Below are 9718 nucleotides of genomic sequence, written 5' to 3'. Positions count from 1 at the left end.
TCACGGAAGCACTATGTGTTGCATAAACAGTTATTTCAGCATTTGAAGCGTTAAACGAGTAAAACTGGAGTGAAGGCGATACTGTTTTATCCTTACCTTTATAGTCACTTCCGGTTCCATCATCCTGAAGTCAATGGGATTTTTAATGTTTTTTTTTTTTTTATGAAATAAAGTTTGTGTTTAACACAAGCTCAAGATACTGTCACATTTTATTCTACAACATAAAGTACATAATTTATATATTTGTGTTTCCAGTAAGTCAATATATAATACGAAGATGCATGCTAAATAGCATACGTTATGTTATCAGGTCGCATGCCACATTCTGACACCGCAGAAATGAAAATAAGAACAAGAGTTTAATGTAGGAAAAGACGAGGTAGGATGCCTACTTCTGTATTTCAACTATGAAAAGCACATTTATTTCTTATTTACCAAATTAGTGAAAGGAAAGGAATGCTATTCCAAATCAGAAAAATAGCAATTAGTGTCATTCATGTAGTTCTGATCGTCCAGTGATCAAATAACAAAGATTCTAACTGAAATTATAAAATACTGAAAACTGAAATGTTAATATTTATTATGCTTTTTTGGGGGGAGGGGGGCATTATGCTTGTCACTTGTCATGACCTGACACACTTGGATAAATAGCACCAGTTCTACAAAAAGAACAGTTCCCCGGGTAAAATCTGTCATTACTAAACTTGAAACTCTAAAACAGAAAACTTTATGAATATTGCCTACATCATACATACTAAATTCTTAATGAAATGAACTTTTCTCACCACAAGATGGTGCAGTTTCATTACAAAACATGTTAAACACAGCACAGAATGCTCTTTTTACAACTTAATAATCAGTCTTAATAATTTTCAAGTGCAGTTTTATTTGCATCCAATAACTGGCTTTTTTGTTGTTGGTGTATATATAGCCTGCAATATATGAGATAAAATCATAATACAATGTGAGAAAAAAAATTGATGTAATGAATGTTTCAATATGAATATTTCCAGCTAACAGGAACATTCTCAGAACTTCGGCTATCCTCTTTGAGAGAAGACTACAGAGGATAGTCCGGAACAGAAACAGTGTCTTCCCTCAGGAAATCCATCCCATCAACCTAATTCCCACACTGTACAAATCTGCTGAAGCTGGTTGCCTTAACATTTTAAGTTTTTTTTATTTTTTGCAGTGCATAATGTTTGCAAAAGTTCCCATAACGTTTGCACAACCAAGAAAAATAATAAAAATAATAATAAGTTTTCTAAAACATTTTTAAAACTGGATGTTTTGAACGTTCAGATATCATTAATCTAGTTTAAGAAATATGGAGGGCCACATTACTCAAAATGAAATCATTAAATAATTGCTGAAATATATAATTCAATCATTAAATACATAAATATTAATTTATTCATTCAGTTATTTCCTCCACGTTTCGTTTTCAGGGATACGCTTGTCAGCACGTTATGAATGTGGAGGAACTGAATGAATGAATTATGTATTTATGTATAAACGCATAAAGAAAGCTTCGCACGTGACCCGCCGAGCCGCATCCGCTTCCATGACGCTTCCCCAGATGGACGTGACTTCCACCACGATACGCAAAGCCACGCCCATCTCATTAATATGCAAATGACTTCCGTAGCGTGAGGGCGTGTGACGCTTTATAAAGCGCGCGGCCGCTTCTGCTCAGCATCAGTGCGGAGTAAGGACTCAGTCGCGTTACTACTACAACAGACAGGTAAAAGACAAGCTGCTGCTAATTACTCATTTAAAACGCATTTAATCAAAAAGGGTATAGTCTTATTAGCATGTGTGTGCAGTCACATATTTACTGTAATATGCAGAAAGATGGTGTTGAAAGCTAATCATCATTCATTCCTGTTGAAATGTTACGTAATCGTCTACAGACATCATGAATATAGCCATTTACTAATATTTCCACGCGTTTTTCACTTCTTGTGAACTCAAACACGACCTGTTGCTGCTCGTTTCAAAATAACGGTTATTTTAGGGTTTGGCGTATAAACAAACGCATTTCTCTTGCATGCAGTGATTATTAGCGAGCATGTTCGTGTTTATTGGAGCATATGTCTCTGTTTTGATGGATGTTGGTGTATAATCCTGAAGCCTACGTGCTTCGAGAAGTCCTCTACGTGCGCTTCTTGCTTCCTGAACCGCAAAGGATTCTGGTACTTGTGGTTTTAATGGGTGCGTTTAGGGACGCTCGAGTACATAAAAGTCCCGTTTTGCACATTTTTTTCCGAGATGAGTCAGTATTTCATTCAGCATGTGTAGAATTTCCCCATTTATGATCTCGAAATGATTTGCACAATTTGCGTCAACTCAACACCGACCTCTTCCGGGAAAATGACTTTTAATGAAGTTATTTTATAGTTCAGATACTATTATAGGATCATTGATCTATTAGTGTTATTTAAAAGTGACTTATTTTATTTATTACAATGTCTATAATTGTTAATTTTTTGCTTTATGAAGTTGCAACATCTTGAAATTTTATATATTTCAACAATATACCAACTGTAACTAAATGTTCCAATTTACTTTTAAAAATAACTAGTAATTTAATCAAAATATCAATATTTATCCAGCAATACAACACCAACTTTAATGTTCTTATTGGATTTTTGTTTTAAGTAATAAATGCAAATGTAATCTACTCATAAGTGCATTTTCTACATGGACTCTCAAGTATTAAATGTTTAGTTTTCTAGTGAAGATAAATGACTACAGCTGCCAGGGACGGTCTCTAAAGGGCTCGTGCTTTGAGTGCATGTGATAAATCATGAGTGAGGGGCTCTTAAGGTGATCCAGTTTGTATGAATCCTGCAGATTTCTTCTACGAGCGTCTGCACACACAACACTGCAGAGGCTGGAGGACGTGACGGATGAAAATAACGCTTTGCTCTTACACCTTTAAACTTTTCCCTCACTGCAATTGACCCGAATATGAAATAAAATCGCTGCATCCCTTAAGGCTTAGTGGACCCCTCAGTGTCATGAAATGAACAACTGCTTCAGCAGATCATTTACAAGATGCGGTTTCATTCCGTCTTCAAGAGCATTGCTACTGAAAGCAAATCATTGATGGATTGAAATGCATGCTTGCTGATGAGTTTGTGTCTCCTGCAGCTGAAGATGGCATCTACAAAGGAGAAGCTCATCGCTCACGTGAGCAAGGAGCAGCCCGCTGGGCCCACTAACAAGGTGACTGTGGTGGGTGTGGGGATGGTTGGAATGGCCGCCGCCATCAGCGTCCTCCTCAAGGTCAGTGAGTCACTGCACTACATCATCAACAGCCCTCACAGAACACCAGATCAGTCAAGTTATTATATACTGACGATAGCATTCATGCTCTGCCATTAGAAATGTTTCCAATTAATTTAACTATTTAGAATTATATGAAGTTTATATAATTAGTTTCTTTTTAAATTGAGAAATTGGAAGTTTTAATTTTATACAAATTGCTAATTTAAAAAGCTGAGTAAAATTAATAATTTAATTAAAACTATTTGGGGAATTTATTATAGAATTGAGGTATTTGTTTGCATTAGGTAACCTTTTTAAGTGATCTAAGTTACAGATTTATTTTAAAATTGAGAAATTAATTAATATTAAAATAAATTGATTAGAATTAGACTTTTTAAATGACAATTTTCATTGTTGTAACAAAGTAACAACAATTTGTGCAATAATGCTCCGTGAACCACTATTGTTGTAAGCTTTGTGGGTTTGAATCTGGCTCGCAACATTTTCCATCCCGTCATTTCCTGTCTCTTCACTATAAAGAAAAGTGGTGAAAGACTATTTCATTCATATGACTATTAATCTCATAAAACTTGTATTAAAATTTGAGTGTTTTATGAGGCAGTAAAATCAAGTTCCAACAACTGATTTTAATGAAATAAAATGCCATGTGTCCAGTTTTTCCCATAACCTCTAAACAAAACAAAAAATGGAATGAAAACATCACATTGATTCCTGTATGTTCTTTGAACCATCGTGTTTTTCTCCTGAATTCTCTCTTTGGGTAAAGCTACTGTGGCTCAAAGAAAGCTTTGAAAGCTTTCCTGACCTTTGAGTGATTTCTGAATGAGAAGGAAGTCCTTGAACCAACACCAAGAATAAACACAATCCCCATATCTGGAGACTAAGCCAATTCTAAGTTTGCATCACTCTTCAGGTCTCTGCATTTTTCTATTGGTATGAAATGCAGTTGCTGAACCACCTACTATGTATATGCGTGTGTGTAACTTCAATTTTACTTTGAATTGAACTGGTAAATGTTGATTTTGGTGTTTTAGTTGTATTACCAGTGTCTATTGGCCATTAAGAGGTGGATAGGAGTGTATTGTCAGTAGAGGAGTGTTGATGTCAATGCATGTGTTTGTGCAGGATCTGACTGATGAACTCGCCCTAGTGGACGTGATGGAAGATAAGCTGAAAGGAGAGGCTATGGACCTGCAGCATGGAAGCCTCTTTCTCAAGACGCACAAGATAGTGGCGGATAAAGGTCAGATTTCATAATTTACCATTAAAAGAAAATGTGCGGGGGTGGGGGGGGGTGAATTTATGGTTAAGGAGCAGACAGTTTGATTAGTGCTGATGTGGTGATAAAATGTACCAGTAGGTAACCTAGATTCAAAACTTGTATTTGTTGTGGTATTACAAAAAACAGTATTCAGTTATTTAAAAGGGAAATGCATCTTAATCAGTTATGTAATGTTTTTAAAAGGAATTTTATTTTTTTATTTTTTTTTTTTTAAATCATTTGACAAAAGTGACGAATAACTAACCAGTTTTCTATGAGCTAGAAGAATCAATGTCCCCCTAAATGCCCAGACACAACAGACCGATCAGAGTGGTAGCATCTGCACTGCAAAGTCTAGTGAGAGAAAATAACTCCATACCAGCAGGTGGCAGTAGTTTCATTTAACAAGGGAAACCGGTAGAGCTAAGACTAAGTCCGTAAACACAGCTGCACTTGCATACCATTATCAAACCATAGAGAAGATCTTAAATAAGAAGAGCTCTTGACTTTGTTTTTCTTGTCTACTGGTTTGCTAAACCAAACAGCCAGTCAGAGTGATTTCTCTCGTCAATGTAACATGCTCCGTTGTCTAAAAGGCCTCCGCTGATGGTCTGAATGCCAATGGTGCAGAACACAATGCAAAAAATAGGTTAGACATTCAACTTAAGCTCATCACGCAAAACACAAGACTAGTAGATCCTACGTTGGCATGCTGCTAAGCTTACAAAGTGCAAATGCACACATACTGGGTGCAGTTTTAATTGGATGGATCTCTTATATACGGAGTAACCAATCTAAACAACTTTTTTTTTTTTTTTTTTTTTTTTTTTTTTTTTTTTTTTTTTTGTAAAGCCCAAAACACACTGAACGATTTTAGCAATCCTATAGGGAAGGGAAGTGGTGTGTGGCCAAGCATGGTGACCCATACTCAGAATTTGTGCTCTGCATTTAACCCATCCAAGTGTACACACAGTAGTGAACATGCACCCGGAGCAGTGGGCAGCTAATGCTGCGGCGCAGTTGGGGGTTCGGTACCTTGCTCAAGGGTCTCACCTCAGTCGTGGTATTGAGGGTTGGTATTCACTTCCCCCACCTACAATCCCTGCCAGACCTGAGACTCGAACCCACGACCTTTGGGTTACTAGTCCGACTCCCTATCGATTAGGCCACGACTGCCCTATAGGGTCACTGTGCAACATGGATCTAATAAACTTGGCGTGTGTAGACTGTACGATGATGATACCTATTGACTCGTATGCTACGACACACATTTCTATAGAAGAAAACGCCATCCGCATGTGCTATTGGTAAACAAAAAGAGCATGATATCACACTTTAGCAGTTGTAGTTTTTGTGTGCTGAAAGAGGAAGGGATAAGAGCTTGAGGAAAGCAGTTTTATGTTTTAGCGCCATGTCGCGTGGATTTCATGTCACATTTTTATTGGTTTGTCGGTAAATGTGGATCGTAACCGCAAACGCACTGTGCGACGATCATGCTGTATAGCAGGCTATCTTTGATCATGAGACCGTGACAAAAGTTTGAACCTCTCACTGTATGACACGAGAGCAACGATTAGGAGCCATGATCACAGAAATTGCCACTCTGGGACAGCCGAACATCTTGCAGTGTTTAGGGCTTTAGGCTTGGAACTAAACTCTGCTGGAACTGAGTTGGACACCCCTGCCTTAATGTTTTCATAAATGATCAACTTGAGAAATAATTTTGAAGCCAATGTACTATAAATGTCTTCACACCAAGAACAAAATGAAACATTGCAGGCAAAAGGTTTATTCAGACTAGGAGCAAGACAAAAAAAGCACTTTGATCCTGTTGTACAATGCAGTTTAAATTGTATTGGTCTTATTGCTTTGTTGGATCTTTTTCTTTTTGGAAAAACAAATGTAAAAAAAAAAAAAAAAACTTGGCACAATGATTTAGTGTAAACTGGTCCGTAACAGTTCTTGTATGAAGTCTAAACCCTAGGTCTTCAACCCTGCTCCTGGGACCAACTGTCCAGCAGAGTTTAGCTCCAACACTAATCAACACCTGAACCAATCACTGTCTTCAGGATTGCTTAAAAATCACAGGGTCTAAACCAGGGGTGACCAATCCTGGTTCCTGGAGATCTACCTACTTGCAAAGTTCAGCTCCAACCCTGATCCAATACACCTTTCCATAATTATCGAGTGCTCTTGAAGATCTTTTATTAGCTTCAGTTGTTTGATCAGGGATGGAGCTGAACTTTTTGCAGGGAGGTACATCCCCAGGAACAGAATTGGGCACCCTGGTCAAAACAAATATTTGCAGTTATATTCAATCTTGGGGTGAATTTTCCAAAAACATTGTAAGCATAATCCAATCATAGAGACAAATGGCACCATTGGTCTCTTCGATTCTACTTAAGCTTGGTCTGAACAAGCCTTGAGTGTTTGATTGGAATGTAGAAACCAAGGGAACGTGGGATCTTTCCAAAATTGATCATTGCATGTGATTTTCCAGACTACAGCGTGACTGCAAACTCCAAAGTGGTCGTTGTGACCGCTGGAGCCCGTCAGCAGGAGGGCGAGAGCCGCCTGAATCTCGTTCAGAGGAACGTCAACATCTTCAAGTTCATCATCCCCAACATCATCAAGTACAGCCCCAACTGCATCCTTCTGGTGGTCTCAAACCCAGGTACATTACGACTGAACGTCCTTTTGTGCTCAAAGGTTTCAGTTGACGTCATGCAGACCGTAAACCAATGTCATCTTCTCTTCAGTTGACATCTTGACCTACGTGGCCTGGAAGCTGAGCGGTTTGCCCAGGAACCGTGTGATCGGCAGCGGCACAAACCTGGACTCTGCTCGTTTCCGTTACCTGATGGGAGAGAAGCTGGGCATTCACCCATCTAGCTGCCATGGTTGGGTCATTGGAGAACATGGAGACTCCAGCGGTGAGGACTGCAAAGATGATTGGGAGCACAGATGTGCTTCAAGAGCACAATGAACGCCAATCATTTTCTTCATGAAATGTAAACTTCCTCTTTCTTTTGTAGTTCCTGTGTGGAGCGGAGTCAATGTGGCTGGAGTGTCCCTCCAGGGTCTGAACCCTGACATGGGAACCGATAAAGACAAGGAGGACTGGAGGAGCGTCCACAAGATGGTGGTTGACAGGTGAATAATTTGTAACCCACTAGACTTCCATACAGTGGTTTAGTACACTAATGATCGTCTCAGGACGACATATAGAAAGGTTTTATGGAGAGATGCCAAGTCGTTTCTCTTTGTTTGTATATGATCGCTAATAGATGTGTACTGTGTTGCCATTAGAAAGCATATAAATCAAGTCCTTGTGTGAATGCATTTAGTCTGGACTCATGGTTGTTTATCTGTGTTTAACATAAATCTGGTTTGTATTGGCAGTGCATATGAGGTTATTAAGCTGAAGGGCTACACTTCCTGGGCTATTGGTATGTCTGTAGCTGACCTGTGTGAGAGCATCTTGAAGAACTTACGCAAGTGTCATCCAGTTTCAACCTTGGTCAAGGTGAAATTCTCTTGTTTATTTCTGTGACCAGCAATCTTCTTTAACCAAATATCGTGAACCATTTTTCTAGTACAGAGAGTCCGAACATAAATGAGTGGGTGTGTGTATATTATAAACTCTTCCAAACCGCCATCTAATGGCTACATGGGCAGCTACCTTTTATGGCAACATCCTGGTCCAAGCGAGGGAGTTGAGAAGCTCTTCATGGACAACTCTTACGCAACGCAAACTTAAGTCATTCTTCTGTGTGCTTGTAAGTTTGTTCACAGATGGTTCCAGTATCTTAACAGTTGGATCTAATGTTAGCATGTTTCAAAGCTAGCAATCGTATGTACCTGATCTGAACAACTCTGTGCCGCAAAGAGCAAAAGACTTGATAAATTCATAGTAGATTCTAGTACATCTTAAGTTAGCATGTTCCTAAGCTAACAAAGAGCAAGCGCATAAATATTAGGTGCGGTTTTAATTGGATTGATCTATCTTGCGTATTATTAGCTGATCTGAACAACTCTTCATGAACATCAACTCCCACAAATGCCAGAAACGGTACTCCTCTCGCAAAGCATGTAAACAACTTGATTCACGTTCACAGTTGGTTCCAACCGATCTTATGCAAGCATGTTACTAACAATACGCCAACACACACGTTTGGTTATCTGTGATGAAACCGTCCGAGTGACTGCTCTGACCAACTCTTCATGGGTGGCACAATTAGCACTCATGACGTAAAATGCATAAAACCTTCAGATTGTCTGCTATTTTGGATGAAATGCTTAGGTTTAAAAAAATAAATAAAATTTATCGCGTTGCATTCTGGAATTGGGTTATATTCAAAATGGACATATGACGCTGCTTTGTTAGGCCAAAATGACATTAACTAAAGGCCGAATTTCATTCAGGACAAGCTATGAGATCTAAAATAGTTGATTAGGTGATTAGCCTGTTAAGTTTTGGAACCGCGCTACGAAGCACAATTATCTGACATTTGGTGCTTATTCACAGGGAATGCATGGCGTGAATGAAGAGGTCTTCCTCAGCGTGCCTTGCATCCTGGGTAACAGCGGCCTGACAGATGTTGTCCACGTGACCCTCAAGCCAGAAGAGGAGAAACAGCTGGTGAAGAGCGCTGAGACCCTGTGGGGCGTTCAGAAGGAGCTGACCCTGTGAACGGCGGTCTCCTCCAAAATGTAGCCAGTGTCACAAATTACAAGCCTCCGAGTCCTGCCTATCCTTTTCCTGACCTCAAATCTCACTGCCTTTAACCATCACGCCAGTCTCAGACCTTCAGATTGCAACGCTCATTTTAGCTGCAGAGGAGAAATAGTTTATTCCTGTTGTCTTGACAAAGATCATGAGCCTTTGTAAAAGTTTGTCTATGTGCGTACTATTGTATATTCAACAAAGCACTTGTGAACAAGATGATGTGCAATTTGAGTCTCTTATTTTATTCCATTCTGAGGTCAACTAGCATTCCGTACTTCCTACTTCATGCAACGATCATTTCAACAAGACCAACACGTAAAACCAAAGCTACAAAGTATCAGTTTTATGAACTATCATGGTGTTTACATGTACAATAAAATGATATACATTAAAAATCAGCTCAGAAAACTACCAATGCTGGAGGAATTTTTTTT

General features: G+C 38.9%; 1 protein-coding gene across 1 annotated transcript; it reads left to right on the top strand.

Moving 5' to 3' along the window:
- The first annotated feature begins 1644 nt into the window (after positions 1 to 1644).
- Positions 1645 to 9697, top strand: LOC306866902 (L-lactate dehydrogenase A chain). The gene is made up of 8 exons (XM_079412332.1): positions 1645 to 1744; positions 3157 to 3291; positions 4420 to 4537; positions 7056 to 7229; positions 7315 to 7488; positions 7591 to 7708; positions 7958 to 8081; positions 9084 to 9697. The coding sequence occupies exons 2-8, from the start codon at positions 3163 to 3165 to the stop codon at positions 9246 to 9248; spliced, it is 1002 nt and encodes a 333-aa protein (XP_079268458.1). The 5' UTR covers positions 1645 to 1744; positions 3157 to 3162; the 3' UTR covers positions 9249 to 9697.
- Positions 9698 to 9718: the final 21 nt, after the last annotated feature.

This window comes from Barbus barbus (genome assembly GCF_936440315.1).
Source record: "Barbus barbus genome assembly, chromosome: 48".
NCBI lineage: Eukaryota > Metazoa > Chordata > Actinopteri > Cypriniformes > Cyprinidae > Barbus > Barbus barbus.
Note: the sequence above shows the minus strand (reverse complement) of the source record. Positions and strands in the feature narration are given on the sequence as shown.